Source organism: Vicia villosa, linkage group LG1 (assembly GCF_029867415.1).
Source record: "Vicia villosa cultivar HV-30 ecotype Madison, WI linkage group LG1, Vvil1.0, whole genome shotgun sequence".
NCBI classification, from domain to species: domain Eukaryota; kingdom Viridiplantae; phylum Streptophyta; class Magnoliopsida; order Fabales; family Fabaceae; genus Vicia; species Vicia villosa.
The window spans coordinates 76,564,119-76,583,390 of record NC_081180.1 but is presented as its reverse complement, the minus strand read 5'-3'; the positions used below and the strand labels follow the sequence as shown (position 1 = coordinate 76,583,390).

Sequence of the window (19,272 nt, the reverse complement as noted above, 5' to 3'; positions counted from 1 at the left end):
TCACACAATATTGATTTTTGTAAAGTAATTTCATTAAATTTATAAAAAATCAAACGTGAATTTTTTTATCATATCTTTTTTCAAGCATACTTTTATTAATTGTGGTTCACGTTTTTACTTTTTCTCCCATTCATTTTATTTTTTATTTTTGGTCAAATATGGATTTCAAAAACAAGTCACCTATTTGAGCGCCTAACAATCTATAATGGTAAAACTAAATTCTGTTATCAAACAATAACGTCTAATTTATGTAAAATAACTATTAGGAATTATTTTCATACTCATGTTTATGCAAATTAATTCTTACTTATAGTTTATTCAGAATGAAATATCTAATATAATACTTTTCATATTATCATTGCACGCGAATGAGTATAAGTTTTGTCATCCAACTTCTCAAACAAAATCTTTAAAAATACTTGTGATATTTATTTTTATGTATTTGGGAGAGAAATTATATATCATGAAAACCACAACAAAAACAATGGGCAAACCCATGGTCTCTAAATACCAAATTCTCTCAAAAAGGAAAGATAATCAAGACAAATCTTTGATCAAGATCAAGATCAAATCGGGATAAAGCGAAGTGCCTTTTTTCTTTACGGGATTTCATATAATTTTTTTATTACTTACTCACACTTAGTTCATTAGAAATAACATATTTCTATTATATCATTTGTATTTCTACGTCACTTTAACCAACACATTTATGTTTCCTTAATTATATCCCACATGTGTATCCTCTTATTACCAACTACAAAAGGCAAACCTTTTATCTCTTGGTCTGATAGTTTCCAAAATTACAAGTTTTCCCTTTTTCTTTTATCTAAATCTTCAAGCTAATTTGTGGGTCACATTTAAATTAGTCCAACGTTTTTACAAATTCAATGTCCTAATTACCAAACCTACCAATTACATTTGCCCATTACCTTGGCTAATGAATCAATAAATACCCCAACAAGATAGTTCATAAAGCATTCATATGTTCCTTCATCAAACCACCATGAAATTGAGTTGCAATGGTTGTCGTGTTCTTCGTAAAGGTTGCACTGAAGATTGCATCATCAAGCCTTGTCTTGAGTGGATTAGTTCTCCTGAATCTCAAGGAAACGCCACCCTCTTCCTTGCCAAATTCTTTGGCCGAACTGGCTTGCTCAACCTTCTTGCCAATGCTTCCAATCAAAATGCCTCAGGTACATACCAATTTATAATCTATATCATATTTTTAAACTAACTGAATATTGATCTATTAGTGAAGGTTTGCGATCTGATAGTGTATTTTTCTCAAAGTCCTAAATTTAAATCTCGCTAAATGCTGACAATATTTGTGTTGGGTCAAACAATACAAAACTTTGCTCTATTTTTAAATGAACCTCTGCCAGTAAATAATGGGGTTTATCTTCTTGGATTAGTCCAGTGGTTGTGTTTTCATATAATGATTTAATTTTCAATCCATCTTCAAATCTTTTCATAGAATATACATCAATTCGAGTTTATATACTTTTTAATTAATAGTAATAATTAACTTTTTTTGGCACATATTTTCAGCTGTTTTTAGATCACTGTTGTACGAGGCTTCAGGTAGATTGATAAATCCAACTTATGGAGCACTAGGTTTATTTTGGACAGGAGAATGGAGCCGATGTGAAGCTGCTGTTGAAGCTGTGCTGAGTGGATCAGACATTAACAAAGTCATAGTTGTTGATGAAAATATATCATCAACTACACCCATGACTGAAAATCATGTCCTTCCAGTTCCAACAACCTATGATATACGCCACGTGGCAAAAGGCTCCAATGTGGACATCAAAGAAAAAACACAATTCAAGAAAATTGGACAAGTTTTCAAAACAAAGCCACGAGTTGATTCTGTCAATTCAGAAACACTTTTGAAATCCTTTTTAGAAAATACCAATGCTAAAACTATAGAGGCTTCCTCGATGAATCATATTGAGCTGAATGAAACCGTTGAGACTCACGTGAACTTAGAGCTCAGTCTCGGCTTCAATGGCAAACCAAATCAATCAAAAGAAAAAAATTGATTTTATTTCATTGAAATTTAGTTTTTTTTCTATACAAATGTAATTTGAATTTTATATAGGAGGTACTTTTTAATTAGAGAGCAAAACAATTATCTATAGGTTGTTTGTTTGTATCCTTAATTTATGCGTTCCTTTTTTTCTTCATAGTGGTATTATTATTATTATTATTATTATTATTATTATTATTATTATTATTATTATTATTATTATTATTATTATTATTATTATTATTATTTTCAATAATATCAAAACCAATTTCTTAGAAAGCAGAATGAAATCATGAAAAATTCATTCCAACATTTTTTTACATTAGTACTTCTGATAAAAAAGAAGAAAGTATATTCAATAAAGAATAAAATAATTTTACAAAATATTTTTAAAACACAGGTTTTTCAAGTCAAAAGAAATAATATTTTAAAATTTTAAAGATATTTGTAGAGAAAGAATATTTTCATATTGACCATGAGATTTGATTTTACGTATATTAGTCAAACTTAAATCAATTAGATTAAATTTATGCATAAGTTTTACTAATTACTATTATTTTTTGTATTGGATTTTTTATATATAGAGAAAATGTTTTATACCCAGAAGAAAACAAATAAATACAAAGATGTGCTAACATTCTTAAGCATATGTAAGTTCTTGATAAATTATTAAAGATTAAACTGATTTACAAGGCAGAGTCACAATAATATGGATATAAAAATCAACAAAGGATATACTAAATCATAATATATTAAGTATTTTTCACATATTAAGAAAACATAATAAATAAATAAATTATCAAAAACATTTTTATTTATTTTTTATTTTTTATTATAAATGCATAGTATAAAATAATAAATATAAGATTACTTAAAGGTATTTATAGAGAAATATTATGCATATATGAACAATTGTTTATTCATTCAATAACAATAAATATTAAGATTATTATTTTGGAAAATACAATACTATCATGAAAATTATCTTCTAACATATTCTTTCAACACAAAGTTGAAACAAAAAATCTTTACCCTAAAGCATACTATATCTTCTACTTTTTCTTCTAAAACAATTTTTATTATTTAAGGATAATTGCACATTTAGAATGTTTGTTGTTACTTTGTTTTGAGCTTTGTGTTGAGTTTTAATTAGTTTGGTCCAATATGAATTTAGTATATATTGCATTTTGCTTTGTAATTGATAACGTGTAAAACTATTGTAACCATTTTTCAATTTGAGTAAAAGTTAGTTACAGTTTCTATCTTTTCATCTTCAACCTTATTCTCCAACAATTGGTATTTACAGCTCCTGTTCAGGTCCACGGGAAGGGAGACACGAATTTAATTGATAACGTGAGGTGTGTTATTGTTTTGATTTCGAATTTATTCAATTCATATGGAATTGAAGATCGGAATCACATTTCTTGATTTTGAGGGATCGGTAAACACGAGTGTTTGGTGAGATCTGAGTGTGATTTCTTGCATAATATCGAAGATGAATGGTGGAAACAGTAGTTTGAATACAAAAATTCCAGTGTTTGATTGAAAGAATTGGAATCAGTGGATGATTCAGCTGTGTATGTTGTTTGGCGCTCAAGATGAGCTTGATCTCGTCAATAATAGTTACACACCTTTTGCTACAGATGCAACATAAGCGCAAAGAAACGCGCAACGAGAAACAAAGAAGAAGGATCACAAAGTGTTTTTCTACATCCATCAGCGTGTGGATGTGAATGTGTTTGAGAAGATCTCTGATTCGACGATGATGAAGGCTGCGTGGGACACACTGGTAGGGTACTATGGTTGTGATGCATCAGTGAAGAAGGTGAAGCTTCAGTCTCTACGTAAGCTGTATGAGAATATCAAGTTGAAGAACAATGAGAAGGTACCTGAGGACATCTCCAGAGTGATTGTGATCACAAATAAGATGAAAACTTATGGAGAAATGCTCTCAGAACAATGGATTATTGAGAAGGTACTGAGATCACTTACTCCTCAGTTTGATTACATTGTTGTAGATATTGAACATTCTAAGGATTTGAGCACCATGAGAATTGAAGAGCTGCAAAGCAATCTAGAAATACAAGAGTTGTTTCTAACTGAGAGAACCTTTGAGAGAGAAGTAGAATAGGTTCTGAAGACATCTTCTGGTAGGAAGAGTGGGAAGCCCTCTTGGTTAGAAACCAAGAAGAGACATGGTGGTTCTCAGAAGTCAAAAGCGTCCAACTCTGATGAGAAGAAAAATTAGAAGTGAAGGGAGAAGCTTGACAAGAAAAAGATTCAATGCTACCACCATAAGAATTTTGGCTATTATGCTTCTGAGTGTTGGTCAAATAAAGGAAACAAGAAGGAAGAAGAAAATATAGCCAGAGATTCTGATGATGAACTTCTAATATTGATGGCTTCTGAGTTTGACAATAGTGAATTGTCATAATGGTTGTATATGGACACTGACTACTCAAATCACATAACTTGGAACAAATAATGGCTGATAGACTTTGACTCCATAAATAGGAAAAAGATTAGATGTGCCGATGATAAATTTCTTAATGTCAAAGGAATGGGAAATGCTTGAATCAAAGTGAAGAATGGTAAAACTATTTTGATCAAAGATGTTTGGTATGTTCTAGACATGAAGAGAAATCTAATAAGTATATGCCAATTAATTGAGAAAGGTTTCTCAGTTACTAAGAAGGAAAATCTCTTGAAGTTGTATGATTTCAATCAGAAGCTGATTATGCAATTTGATTAGGGAAGCAACAGAACATTCAATGTGAATGTGGAGACAATTGAAACTTAATGCCTTAGTGCTGAAGGCGCTGAAGGTGACACTGAGTTATGGCATAATAGATTGGGGAATATGAATTTCGGAAGCTTGGGGCATCTGAATTTTAAGAAGCTGGTACATGGTATTCAAAAGATTGTGAAGCCTGAAGGTGGAGAAAGACACAAGAAAGCGGAGGTTGAATTGTGTAACACCCCAAATACTACCCGAAATTATAATGCAAAAAATATCAGAGTATTTATAAATTTCAAACAACACATTGGAGTATCACATATCAACTTAAAACTTCACCTTGTATTTCATTCACAATGATACATAGCATTCGAATTATCAGTCACATATCAACTTTATTCAACTAAAACAACTTGGAAATATAATAAGTACTTCTCATTAATCAACTTAGTACTCAATAACTAAAAACATCAACAACTTAGTACAACAACTATCATAGAAACAACATAAACAATCATTTATCCCATCCCGAGTGCTACGTATCAGAGCGACACACCAACTGGACTCAATGAAGCGACAAACTCCCATAGTTATACTTGAGTACCTGCCCATTTCCCATGGTAGGGGAAACACCAGCAGAAAGGGTGAGATATCAAACTATATAAATAGGATCATGATAAATTATATATCAGGTAAAGAATATAAATGAATCACTGCTTCGCACAACATCAACATAAACAACACCAATGACATCATCAATGAATAGTCATAATATCAACATATAAACATATTCAACAAGTCAACATATAAACATATTCAACAAGTCAACATATAATCATCAATATCATCATATAAGCATCTTCAACAAGTCAACGTTTAAGCAACTTCAACAAGTCACATCTAAGCAACTTCGGCGAATCAACATATAAGCAATTTCAACAAGTCACAAAATACAATCACAATGTAGTCACAAAACGTCACAACTATGAATCACATAAGACACATGGGACATGACTCATGTATATGCATGTGGTACCAATCGGAGCTTCAGCCCCCGTCACCAATTGCCCAATTCAGAGGCACAAGGCATAAGCCTCCGTCACTAATTTGCCAATCTAGGACGTCACAATATATATGCAAATGTATGCGACTCGATAAACCGAACATCACACAACATCATCATCATCATCATCATTTACTTCACAAAATATTCGTCATAAGGCATACACCTATATCACAATTATTACCGGTCACTAAAGGTAATAACACTTCACACATATTCCAACGACTTCATATAAACAACGGAATCATTCCAATAATTCACAAAATCAATGGTCGATGTCATTAACAAATAATCACAAAGATATTCACATCAATCCATAAGATATAATCACAAATTTCGGTCAATTCTCAAAATAATCTCAGTATGCCAATTTATCAAGTAAACCGAATCAACTTCCAATTAACATTTAACTAAATTAGATATCATATCAATTATCCAAAACGACATCATTGGCATAGCAACATATTATTCTCAACATAGATATTCAACCAAAACACGATTACGGTCAAATTCTCAAGATACCGTTATTTACCGACGAATCGAATAATTTATCTAAGTCCAAGTATTTTCCAATCAAATAGACTTATTAAAATTAATTCAACTATTAATTAAATCAACCAATTAATAATTACACTACATTAGTTCTAATTTACTATTTCATTTTTTTATTCCAAAACCAATATTTAATATAAAGGATACTCAAATCCACACAATTTGGGTCGGTTCGTAAAATAGCACAATTTCAACAAACTATCACCACCACATTAACCTACTAATTAAACTTAGCTACCACGTAAATTTTCACCAAATTCCGGACAACTAATTATACCGCTTATTTCGGCTAAATCGACCAAACGGGGCAGTTTTCAACATTTCCAGCATCTTGGTACTAACAATTTATCACAACTGATAATTTAATCAACTAATTAATCTTAAACTATATTAATTCGATTCATTTCAATTTACATTTCTAATTCTAGCATCTACTACTACAAATGCTATTGTTCCACACTTTAGTTTTCTACTGTTTCAATTGTATTATCATTTCATAAATTAATACAGGACATGTATACATACAGGACATGCTATTGTTAAATGCTATTGTTCCACACTTAACTTTATTTCTACCATATAATGTATACATAGTATGGAAACAATAAAAAAATAAACAGGACATGTATACAAAATATCAGCACATAATTTAGAATTACATGGAACAAGAACAAAAACAAATCAAGTGGTAATGTGTGTGCCGTCCATCACAGCTTCTACTGCCGGACGTCACACAACTAGGTTCCGCGCCAAAGGTATTAGATGTTCTATTAATCACTGTGCGGTTATTCATTCAATCTTAAAAACAGTATTAATGAACAACAACAGTACCGAAAATCATTTGCGAATTTCAAACAGAAAATAAAATTAACACCACACAATGACTAATCTATACCCTAAACCCACATACAATCCATCATATCCCCATTTAGGTAGTAAGAATACCCCTTACCTTAGATTGAGTGCAGCTTTAAGGAATTTCAATGGAGATTTTGAGAAAAATGACACTTGAGAGCAACACTTTAGGTCTCCTTCTTCTCCTCTTCACAAACCCTAACCCCCTTTCTCTTTTTCTTCTTTGTCTTCCTCGGTTCCTCTCTATTTTTATTTTTCCCAAAGTGACAAAAAGAGACCACCACCACTTAGTCACTATTCATAATGGGCCTAATAAAAATACACCCATAATAATTAATGATACCATAACTAAGCCCAATATTATTTCCACACTTAATATAAAAATAATACTTCCACTTAAACTCCATTAAAATAAATTCCGATTATTTTAATATACTGATTTATTACTCAATGTCTCATATTTCCGGTCTAATAAACATTAACTCATTAATATTTTTAATACTAAAAATATTAAAATCTTTGATTAAATATCGATCCGCTATCCCGAACTAATACCGACTAAATCGTCCCAAAATGCGAAAATTTCAATAAACATCACAAATGTCTAAATTAAGCCAATAATTATTTTTCTGGGCGTTACAAATTGGGTTTTCAATAATTTTCCCATTTATTTGATTTCTTATGCGGAAGCTTAGAAAGTTCATATTTATCAAAAGTTTTCCTTTATGATTTATCAGAAGCTTAGTGTTTTTCAGAAGCATTAAGCTTTCCTCAAAACTTGAGTCCTATTATCTTCTGACTAAATGATGATCCAAGTAAAATAAGCACAAGCAAACAACACACGATATATCCTGGATCACTTTAGAAATTCTCAAGCTAGTCCAGTCCACCCTTCCGAGGTGATTTCTCCTTGAACCCAAGGTCTTAATCCAATATAACCAAACTGATTGCAATTGCACAGGAAACCGCCGGTGACTAACAACCTTGCAAGGGCAACCACCAGTGACTGACAACCTTGCACGGGCAACCGCTGGTGACTAACAACCTTGCACGGGAAACCGCCAGTGACTCAAAACAATGACGTGTTCAGTGATCTGATTTAAGAGATATAACACTTATTGACCTCTACCAGGAATCTGACTACCAAGTCATCTAAGAGAATTTTCTCCACAGTGATCTCACAAGAGTCTGACCTTCACTCGGTCCCCTTTAAGATATGATTATCACTGACCTAATAAGATCCGACCAACTTGGTCTCTTATAAGGATTTCCACAATGACCACAGTCATTGTCTTCTTGAGCTTTTGATCTTCACTCGGTCTCTCAAGGTATCCTCAACATTAAGTTAATAAACTTTGTGTTTACATGATTGCTTCTTCTAAGCAGATTACACAACTAATTAAGCACATATTGTTTAACACAGTTCTGAGTAACAAATCCTATGTTAAAACAATTTTCATGAAGAATTTTGAACCTATAATACAATACGAGCAACAACTCTTGTGTTTATTATACCGTTTTACAAAGATGTATTTGATTGTATGTTGGGTAGCATCTTGTAATGGTCTTATTCTTTACCTTCTTGTAGAGCAAGTCACGAGAAACAACTCCTCGCTTCATCTGATTTCTATCAAGATATATATGATTGTAGTTGAATAGCATCTTGAAGAATCTTCTTTCTTCTCTTCTTCGATCTGATCAGCTTCTGCATAACAGCTTAGGCATTAGCATCAACTAATTGGCCTAGTAGAATTTTTAGTTGGCATGAGCTTCAACTTCTCTTTTAACAGATGTCTCTTGATCAACAGCTTGTGAGAACATAACTTCTTTCTTCATGTGTTGATCTTCGTCAATCTTTGTTTGTTGAGTTCCATTCAATCCAAACAACAATTGACAACTGCAACGACAACAACCATTATAGCATTTTGAACATCAGTTGTAACATCAATAGTTATAGTAACTTCAGTAGCAATATCAACAACACCAATGGCTACATCAACCACATTTAACTTAAGGGTTGTGATGTGAACAACATAGGTGTTCACCAATGTCGTCGACCTTTGTTGGATGATTTGATCTTTTATAGTTCTCAAAAGAGATGTTGAAGGATAAGAAGATGCTTTTGACTCCCAACGGCTAGCTCCCAACGAATAGAATCAAGCATTACTATAGGTAGTACTTTCTTTTGTCTTGTAGCCTTATACGTTGTGAGTGGGTGGGAGATAGCTTCTGTATAATAGTACACCCATTTGATTATAGTAGAATCTGTAATGTACTGTTGTACTATTTTCTTCTTGACTGAGTTCTTTGATCTTATCTTCAAATAATGTACTTCTGGTTCTGAAGTGGTAAGCTTGGAAGAGATCAACTTGTCTTCATCTTTCTGATTATGATTCTGATGTGTAGTTCAGAAACTACTTTGTTGTGAAGTATATAATCAATATCTTGTAAGAATCAAAGTGTAACACCCAAAATCTACCCGGTAATTATAACAAATATCAGAGTGTAAATGTTCCAATAACTATTGGGATATCACATTTTCAACACATTCAAAACTTGTAAAGTTGTTTATAAAATATACAGAACACAATTAAAAGCAAGATGAACTCAACAACCTATTTTAGTCTTTAAAACATAAACCAATTTTTTTAATTAACCATGCAGCAGCGGATTCTCAACATAAAACTTCAAAACAACATAACATCTTTAATCAACTCAAAATAATTTTAAAACAACCAAACTTCTCAGATTAACAACTTAAAATTCAACTTAAATAACAATAAGCAAAACATGTGTTCATCCCCTCCGAGCGTTACGTATCAAAGTGACAACACCAACTCGGACTCAATAAAGCTACAAAATATAAAGGCAACGGCGAAACAAAAGAAAGGGTGAGATATCTATCAATATAAATAGGATTATCATAAACAATATATTAGAGTTAGAATCATATAAATTACCACATCGCGGCATATACGTCACAAATCACACCATTATTTCAATCAAAACGATTCAATTCACAATACAAGTCATACAAATTCATAGTCATGCAAAACAGAATGATAATCTAACAAATGCACATGCATGTGGTACCTAGGGCTTCAGCCCCCATCGCCAATTGCCAGTTATTAGAGGCATTCAAACCAGGCATAAGCCTTCGTCACTGTTTTGCCAATCCAGGCCGTCACAAAAATGCAATTGTATGTGACTCAATGAATGCAACATCACCTACATAATAACAACAAAACTCGTCACGAGGCATACACCCATATCATTGTTATTACCAATAAATAGAGGTAATTAATTTGTCACAATAATTCTTGCACTTCGCAATATTAATAGAATAATAGCGTCACATAATCACTTGCCATAGGCCTAAAATTTAGTATCAACACATCACACAACAAATCAATACAATTAATTCAACGACAATTCGTATATTTTTAACAAGTATTCAACATAACAATCCAACCAAAACAATCGACACATGTCCCATAATTGTTTGGAAAATTCTCGTTCCAAACCAATTAATTCGTTTATCGGCGAAGGTCACTAACATTTTATGCGGTACAATTTTTCTCAACTTTTTATTATTAATACTATTCCTTGGTATTAGAAGTCGTTTCTGCTACAAAAAGTTGTTACATGTCATTATTCCTACTGCTACTAAGTAATTCTGCTGCTAAAATCATTTTTGGTATTTTTCTGCTACTCTTTGCTACTTAATACTGTGTTCAGGTTTATCACTTCTTAAATCTAGCACCAACACTATTATTTCAAACTAACCCTCTAATCTACTGTTACTGGAAGATCATACATTTTTCTGCTATATTCAAAGATCAGTTAGATTCGAGCTTCCATAACTATATCAATTTTCGAAAACTTATTCTACTAATTACATCAGTTATATGTTACTACTTTAGTTAGGATGAAAGAGTGGAGTTACACTAATTATACACTCAGGCACTTATCAAAGAAATACTAAAGGAATGATAGTTGTGGCCCCCGTCCCCACTTGCTATGGCACCCGCCCCCCATCCTAAGGCTTTAGGGCGCCCATCCCCCATTACTCAAGCAAGGGCGCCCATCCCACTCTCATGGGGCCCCCTCCATAATTATATATATATATATATATATATATATATATATATATATGGGGCGCCCACCCCACTCATAAGGGGCCCCCTCCCCTTATCTCTTCTTCTTCTATATACCTTCATCTTTCTCCAATTTCCAGATTAATTCCCAGAGTCGATTCAATTTCGTCCACGATTCAGTAATGCAAAACTCATCATTCACATGATTATCAATCCAATTAACCAAGCAACAACGTTTACAGAAAATATGAATCAACACAACCCTTCATTATTCATTGACAGCACATAAACAGTTTCATCATCGATTTTCAGAACCAAACATCACAACAACAATATCAACACAGACAACAAAACAACCAAACACAGTAGTAATTTTTAACAACCCAAAACCCATATATTATCGATCATATTCCAAATTATAGAGCTAGAACCCCACCCTTACCTTGGATTGGAGACCGCCCCTATGATTTCCACTCGAATTTCTTAGCTTCCGGCCTTCGTATAATCCTTCCATTTTTCCTCTTCTGCAACTTCCCTCTTCACTGCAGCCTCTTCGTATCTCCACCAAACTCTTTTCTTCTCTTACTGACAAAATCTATTTCTCTTATTTTCCTCTTCACCAAATAATATCACTATTATCTTGAATAATTCTATTAATCTTATTGGGTCTTGTATCAGAACCCCACACTTACCACATACCACCATAATATAAGTCCAATTAATCTTATATTATTTTAATATTATTGATAATATTAACCAACCAATTAATCAATTAAATAATAACTTAGCAACTTAAATCAACACTTCTCGACATTTTGCAACTTCAACAATTTCAACAAATAATTTAAAAATATTTTGAAAATATTTAATTAAATAATTCATTAAATACTAGGCGTTGCACAGAGTCCCGTTTGCCAGAACTGGCAGCAACAGTTCTTCTAAAAGTCGATACTCGACTTCTTATCTGGAGTGATCTTATGATGCTATAGCTTGTCCATATTTTGTTTCTGAATCCTTTAAGAATTTGAACATTGTTTTAAGATATATAGCCAACAGCCAAACTAAAGACAAGTTCTTTCCTTATTGAAAGCATTTTTTGTTCTTGGATCTTGGTATCTGATCTTCAGTACATCCTTGAGTCTGGTCATGTATTCACGGCTTGACCTTTGATGTATTCAGAATCTTTGACTTTGTCCTCAGAGTTAAAAACAACATCTTTTCTGATGAATGAATCTCGACTTCTGATCTTGATTTGAAAGCTCGATCTTGTATGTTGATTTCTGATCTTGGAACATAAGCTCTAACGATGTTCTTCGTTCTAATTACTTGTGACTCTTGAAGCAATAACTTATTATTTGAGAGACACAGAGTAACTCCATTTTTTATGAGCATTTAGTATTCTTCCAGAACCTCTGATGTTTCTTCAGATTCAGCTTCAAATAGTATTTTTGAGTTGTCTTGCTTGTTAATGATGATTCTTCATGGACATCAATCTAGAATCTCTTGGAACACAGTATCTGCATACTCAGGAAACTTTTAGAAACTAAATTGTTACATACAAAATATATGAATTTTATCTTCAAAACATAAAGACTTATTGTAGGAACAAATCTAGTTCTAACAAAGCCTAAGAAGTCATATGTGATATGCATGAAAGATAAGCAACCTAGATTGCCATTTGCATTTGAAGTGGTTCCAAGAGCAAAGCATGCTTTAAGTGTGGGTCATTCCCAGAACCTTCACTTGGAGGGAACAAGGATTTTGTATCATTTGTGCATGAGTTCACAAGAATGACATGGGTAGCACTTATTAAGTTCAAGCATGATGTGTTTACTGTGTTTCAGAAGCTTAAGGTGAAGGCATAAAGACAGATTGGTCAGAAGCTGGAGATTCTCAGAACTGATGATTGAGGTGAGTATCACTTTACAGAGTTTAGATAGTTATATGAAGAAAATGGAGTTGAGCATGAAGTGAATGCCCCATATACTCCACAACGCAATGATCTTGTTGAAAGAAGAAGTTGTACTTTGCTTGATATGACAAGGAACATGCTGAAGGATAATAAGCTATCTCACTCATTGTAGGGAGTAGTTGTTGCCACGGTAACGTATGTGCTTAATAGGTGTCCAACTAAGAAGATAAAAGAAGTTGTTCCTTTTGAGTAGTTGACTAGAGATAATTTGTTTGCTATAAACATGTTACAAATTCTATGAGAAAGAAGCTGGATGATAGAAGTAAAGTAATGTTACTGGTGGTGTACCATAGAAGGGACGAAGCTAGAAAATTTGATTAGTGGGGGCAAAATTTACATATAAATGTATGATTATTTTGAATTTTCTTATTTTCAATCTAAAAAAATAAAATAAGTATTTTAAATAAGTATTTTTTAAAAAATAAAATAAATTTTCTTATTTTCAAATTTATGATTATTTTGAATTTTCTTATAATATTGTACTTCATATTTAAAAATAATAAATAAATATGTAAAATATTAGTGAAAAATATTGTATATGTATGCTTTTAAAAAAAATAAGATAAAAGAAAAATAAAATAGAAAAATATATATGTTATTAGATACGTTTTTTTCTAAAAGTAAAATAAAAAACAATAAAAGAGTGGGGAGATATAAGTGACTTTTAAGATTGCATATTGTATTATTATACTCATATATTACATTACATACACAAGGTATTATTACATAGAAGACAAAATCAAGTGGGGGGCATATGCCTACATTGTTATCAATGTGGCTCCATCATAGTACATACGCTAATAAACTTTATTGTCCAGTCTCTAAGAAGGTGGAATTCAGCAGAGATGTCATAATGAAATAGTCAGAAACTTGGGATTGGAACACATCTAATCCTGCCTCTGATGTTGGAGGTGCTTGTGAAGGAAGTTTGGGAGTAGTTTCAGAAGATGAGTCGGAATTAGAAGATGATTCTAATTCTGGAAGTGATCCAAACATTAGAAGTGATCCAGACTCTGGAGGTGGTCTAGAATTTGGTGGTCAAGACTCTAGAGGTCAAACTTCTGGAAGTAATCATGCTTCTGGAAGTAGTCATTCTTTTGAAAGTGATTTAGTGTGCCATGTTAGTAGACTTTGAAGGTGAAGTGATTTAGTGTGCCATGTTAGTAGACTTTGAACTAGTGAATATAGAAGAAGCAATCAAGAAGAAAGTCTGGCTGAAGGCGATAAAAGAAGAACTTCAGGCTGTAGAAAGAAACAAGAATTGGGATTGACTGAGCTTCCAAAGGAGAAGAAAGCTATCACCTTCAGATGGGTTTTCAAGGTGAAGTTGAAGACAGATGGATCAATTTGGAAACACAAAACAAGGTTAGTAGCTAGAGGTTTTCTTTAGAAATTTGGGCTAGACTACTTTGAGGTGTTTGAACTTGTAGCTATACATGAAACAATCAGGTTGTGATTGTTATAGTTGCTAATAGGAATTGACCTATGATACGTTTAGATTTTAAATATGAATTTCTGAATGGTCCTTTACAAGAAGAAGTTTATGTGTCACAACCTTTTGGATTTGTGAAAAAGAATCGGGAATGGATGGTGCACAAGTTGCATAAAGCCTTACGGATTGAAGCAAGCTCACAGAGCTTGGAATTTGAATATTGATTCATTTTTCAAGAAGTCAAGGTCTAAGAAATGTGAGATGGAATATGGTGTTTATTTTCAACATAATTCTGGAGGCAATATGATTCTGGTGTGTATTTATGTTGATGACATATTGCTAACTAGAAGTTGTTTTGATGAAATAATCAAGTTCAAGAATGTGTTGATGAATGAGTTTGAGATGACTGATTTGGGAAATATGGTATATTTTCCAGGGATGGAGATTTTGTACTCTGAGAAGGGTATCATTTTGCATCATATGAAGTATGAACTTGAACTTTTGAAGAGATTTGAGTTAACAAATTGCAAGTTTGCAATCGCATATGTTAAGACGAATCACAATCTGGATTCTGATGTTTAGGGTGATGATACAGATACTGCAAATTTTAAATAGTTGGTTGGCTCGCTGAGATATCACTATAATACCAGATCTGACATTTATTGAAGGATAGAAAAACACTTAGAAAGGGGGGGTTTGAATAAGTGTAGTTTAAAAACTTGAACGATAAAAACAATTTGCACAGTTATTTTTATCCTGGTTCGTTGTTAACTAAACTACTCCAGTCCACCCCCACGGAGTGATTTACCTCACCTGAGGATTTAATCCACTAGTCGCAACAGATTACAATGGTTTTCCACTTAGCCCACGACTAAGTCTTCTAGAGTATCCTGATCACAACCTGATCACTCTAGGAACAAATGCTTAGACACAAGCTAAGACTTTCTTAGAGTATCCTGACCACCACGTGATCACTCTAATTACAACTGCTTAGACACAAGCTAAGACTTCCTAGAGTATCCTGATCAACACTTGATCACTCTAGTTACTTACAAATTAATGTAATCAATTCTAAGAGTATTACAAATGCTTCTGAAAAGCTATAATCACAACAGTGATATTTCTCTTAACGTTTAAGCTTAATCTCACTAATATATTACAACAGCAATGTAGTGAGCTTTGATGAAGATGAAGTTTCTGAGCTTTGATTTGAACAGCGTTTCAGCAAGTTTTTCAGAATAAGTTCGTTCAGGATTGGTAACCTTGCTTCTCATCAGAACTTCATATTTATAGGCACTTGAGAAGATGACCGTTGGGAGCATTTAATGCTTTGCGTATTCCGTACAGCATTGCACTTAATGTTTCACGCTTTTGTCAACTACCTCGAGCCTTGTTCACGCTGTGTCTACTGACGTTGCCTTTAATAGCTTCCAACGTTCCTTTTGTCAGTCAGCGTAGCCTGCCACCTGTACTTTCTTCTGATCTGATGTTTGTATATACAACGTTTGAATATCATCATAGTCAAACAGCTTGGTGCATAGCATCTTCTTGTCTTCTGACCTTGAAGTGCTTCTGAGCGTGATACCATGAGAACTTCAGTGCTTCTGCTTCTGATCTCAAGTTCTTCTGATGCTTCCATAGACCCATGTTCTGATTCTGCCTTGACCATCTTCTGATGTCTTGCCAGACCATGTTCTGATGTTGCATGCTGAACCTTCTGAGACAAAGCTTCTGAGCGCTGATTTGTGCATACTCTTTATATATTTCCTGAAAGGGAAATTGCAATGTATTAGAGTACCACATTATCTCACACAAAATTCATATCCTTGTTATCATCAAAACTAAGAATATTGATCAAAACAAATCTTGTTCTAACAATCTCCCCCTTTTTGATGATGACAAAAACATATATAAATGATATGAATTTGCGATCAGAAAGAGCAGACGGCTAAAGACAATTACACAGCTATAACATAAGCATGTGAATATGTCTCCCCCTGAGATTAACAATCTCCCCCTGAAATTAATACTAGAAGAATTTTATAAATAAAAGACTTCCTTGAGTATTTCAGTAGAGACGTTCACATATGCTTGATCTTCAGAACATTCATGACTTCTGATTCTTGCTTCCATAGGACAGCTTCAGAACTTTGAATTTCTTTAGATCCTCAGAACATTCGCAGCTTCTGATTCCTGCTTCCATTGGGACAGCTTCAGAACTTGAATTTCTTTAGATCCTCAGAACATTCACAGCTTCTGATTTCTGCTTCCATCGGACAACTTCAGAACTTGAATTTCTTTGATCTTCAGAACATTCACAGCTTCTGATTTCTGCTTCCATCGGACAGCTTCAGAACTTGAATTTCTTTGATCTTCAGAACATTCACAACTTCTGATTTCTGCTTCCATCGGACAGCTTCAGAGCTTGAATTTCTTCTATCATCACTTCATGCTAGATTGTATCAGAACATTGTTGAATGTACCAGAGCATCATCAGAGCATCTCTACATCCTGAAATGTTACAGAACAAAACTAAACGACAAACGTCAGCATGAATGAGTCAGAACATAGAGTATGTTTCATAACACATAATATGTATCAGAGCCATATGGTATGTGTCAGAACACATAAACATAATGTTTCAGATCATATTCTATCATCAGAATATCTGAACATTCTTCCTTCTTGCTTCTGATTCTGATTCTGAAGCTTCATAGCACTCAGCTTGCTTCAAGAATCCAAGAACTTGATTCATCTTGTTGCTTCTCATGTTGATCTTTAAAGATAATCTTCAATTCCTGCAACAACACAACTTAAAGCATAGAACTTTGCAAGTTCTGTTAGTAATGTGGGGCCTTTTTACCCGGTAACTGATAATATTTAATCAAATCATTTATCATATATTTTCTCCCCCTTTTTGTCATAACATCAAAAAGAATATAAAAGATTCAGATGTAGAAAATGACAAAGGAAAGAAACAGAATCAAACTTTTCATTGATATAAACAAGCAGGATTACAAAAGATGTATGCAGAATAAGCAGATGCAATCAAGGAAAGAAAACTACAAAGACCAAAGACTAAGACCCTAGCTTAGACAAAATCTGCGCCAAAATGTCATGAACCCCGTCAGTGCTCTCAGTTTGTCTTGCCATGAAGGAGCGAAACTCAGCGTTGGCTGCTTCTTGCGCATCCAAACGAGAAGCCAGCATAGCCTGATTCTGATGCAGAGCTTCCAAGGTCTCCATCAAAGCTGAGGGTACACCAGAAGAAGAAGCACCAGAATTTCTGCCAACAGGGACAGCAATCTCAGCAGGACGATCTTCTGGGAGGTCTTCAGCTTCTGTACCTTCCATCTCAACATCTGAGTCTGACTCAGGAGCAGCCTCAGCATATTCTAGTTCAGGCAACACAGAAGCTCCAACTTCCAACGCCTGAAGAATAGCTGCTAGGTTTGTTGGAGGAGTAGGACCAGCAACTTCAGCAGGATAAACCACTTCTGGAAAGACCATGTGAGGAGCACTTTCAGAAGGGTTCATTCTGAACCAATCAAACAACCACTGAAAATCTCCAGTCAGCACAGGGTACCATGGTCTCCAAACCACGATGTCTCTGCAGAGATTTTCTTCTTCCATCTCATCTGCAGGTATCCTCTCTTCAAGAACTCTTCTGTTCCTGATGAGATGGTGATAGCTGCTTTCACCAACTTCCAAGAGACGACCACGAACACCAGGTGCGTCAGACATGATCCTTCTCTGGACATCCGTAGCCTTGACCAGAAAATCCTGACGAAATGCATCCCAGAGGTTGCAAGTAGCATACTCATCCAGATGGTTAAGGTGAGCAGCGCCCAGAATCTCCAACCAGCTATTTACATCAGAATGTAAAAGCTCTAGAAATGATTGAGTGGTAGGTGTTGGAGGGTTGACAGTGAACCTGGAGTCGGGAAACACAAAACCGTAGGGGTTAGGTGTTCTGGTGGGAAAAGGGTGTGAGAGAGATGAGGATATATCTGAGGGATGGGTTGAAGGAGAGGAGATATCAGATGGTGAAGAAGGTGGTTCCAGAGAGATGAATGAAGAGGAAGAGGTGGTGGATGTTTGTGAAGAGGAAGGTGATTGAGGGATACCGTCAAGAGGTTTAAACACACGTCTAGAATAGTTTCCAGTCATCATAGCTTCAAACGGGTTCACTTTGAGAGGATCGTAGGTGATCCTTACTCTTTTTGGTTTGTTTTCTGGTTCATCAGTTGCCTTTCTCTTTTGTTTTCGATCAGATTCTTGATTTGAGGAGCTTGAAGAAGGATTCATGATGAGGTTGCAGATAGTGAAAACCGCTAGGGTTTATGATATGAATGCAAAGAGAGAAAGATAGAGCAAAAAGAAAACTGAATGTAAAAGAGAGAAATATAAGAGGAAAAAGAAACGTTTGAAGAATATAAAAAGAAAAGAAATAAAAAGAAATGATGGATAGCATTTAATGTTACGTGACGTGAGGAGAGATAATAATGACAAAAGAAGTGATTAGCACAGTTACC

At 33.9% G+C, this 19,272-nt stretch overlaps 1 protein-coding gene across 1 annotated transcript; it reads left to right on the top strand.

Moving 5' to 3' along the window:
• The first annotated feature begins 870 nt into the window (after positions 1-870).
• On the top strand, positions 871-2,141 carry LOC131609984 (LOB domain-containing protein 42-like). The gene is made up of 2 exons (XM_058881835.1): positions 871-1,193; positions 1,549-2,141. Exons 1-2 carry the CDS (start codon positions 983-985, stop codon positions 2,040-2,042), a joined length of 705 nt encoding a protein of 234 aa, XP_058737818.1. The 5' UTR covers positions 871-982; the 3' UTR covers positions 2,043-2,141.
• Positions 2,142-19,272: the final 17,131 nt, after the last annotated feature.

What these genes read in the sequence shown, in the direction of transcription:
- LOC131609984 (XM_058881835.1), top strand. Translation starts at nt 983, where the DNA reads ATGTTCCTTCATCAAACCACCATGAAATTGAGTTGCAATGGTTGTCGT. An exon ending in TTCCAATCAAAATGCCTCAG is followed by an intron (nt 1,194 to 1,548) that starts GTACATACCAAT and finishes ACATATTTTCAG; the next exon opens with CTGTTTTTAGATCACTGTTG.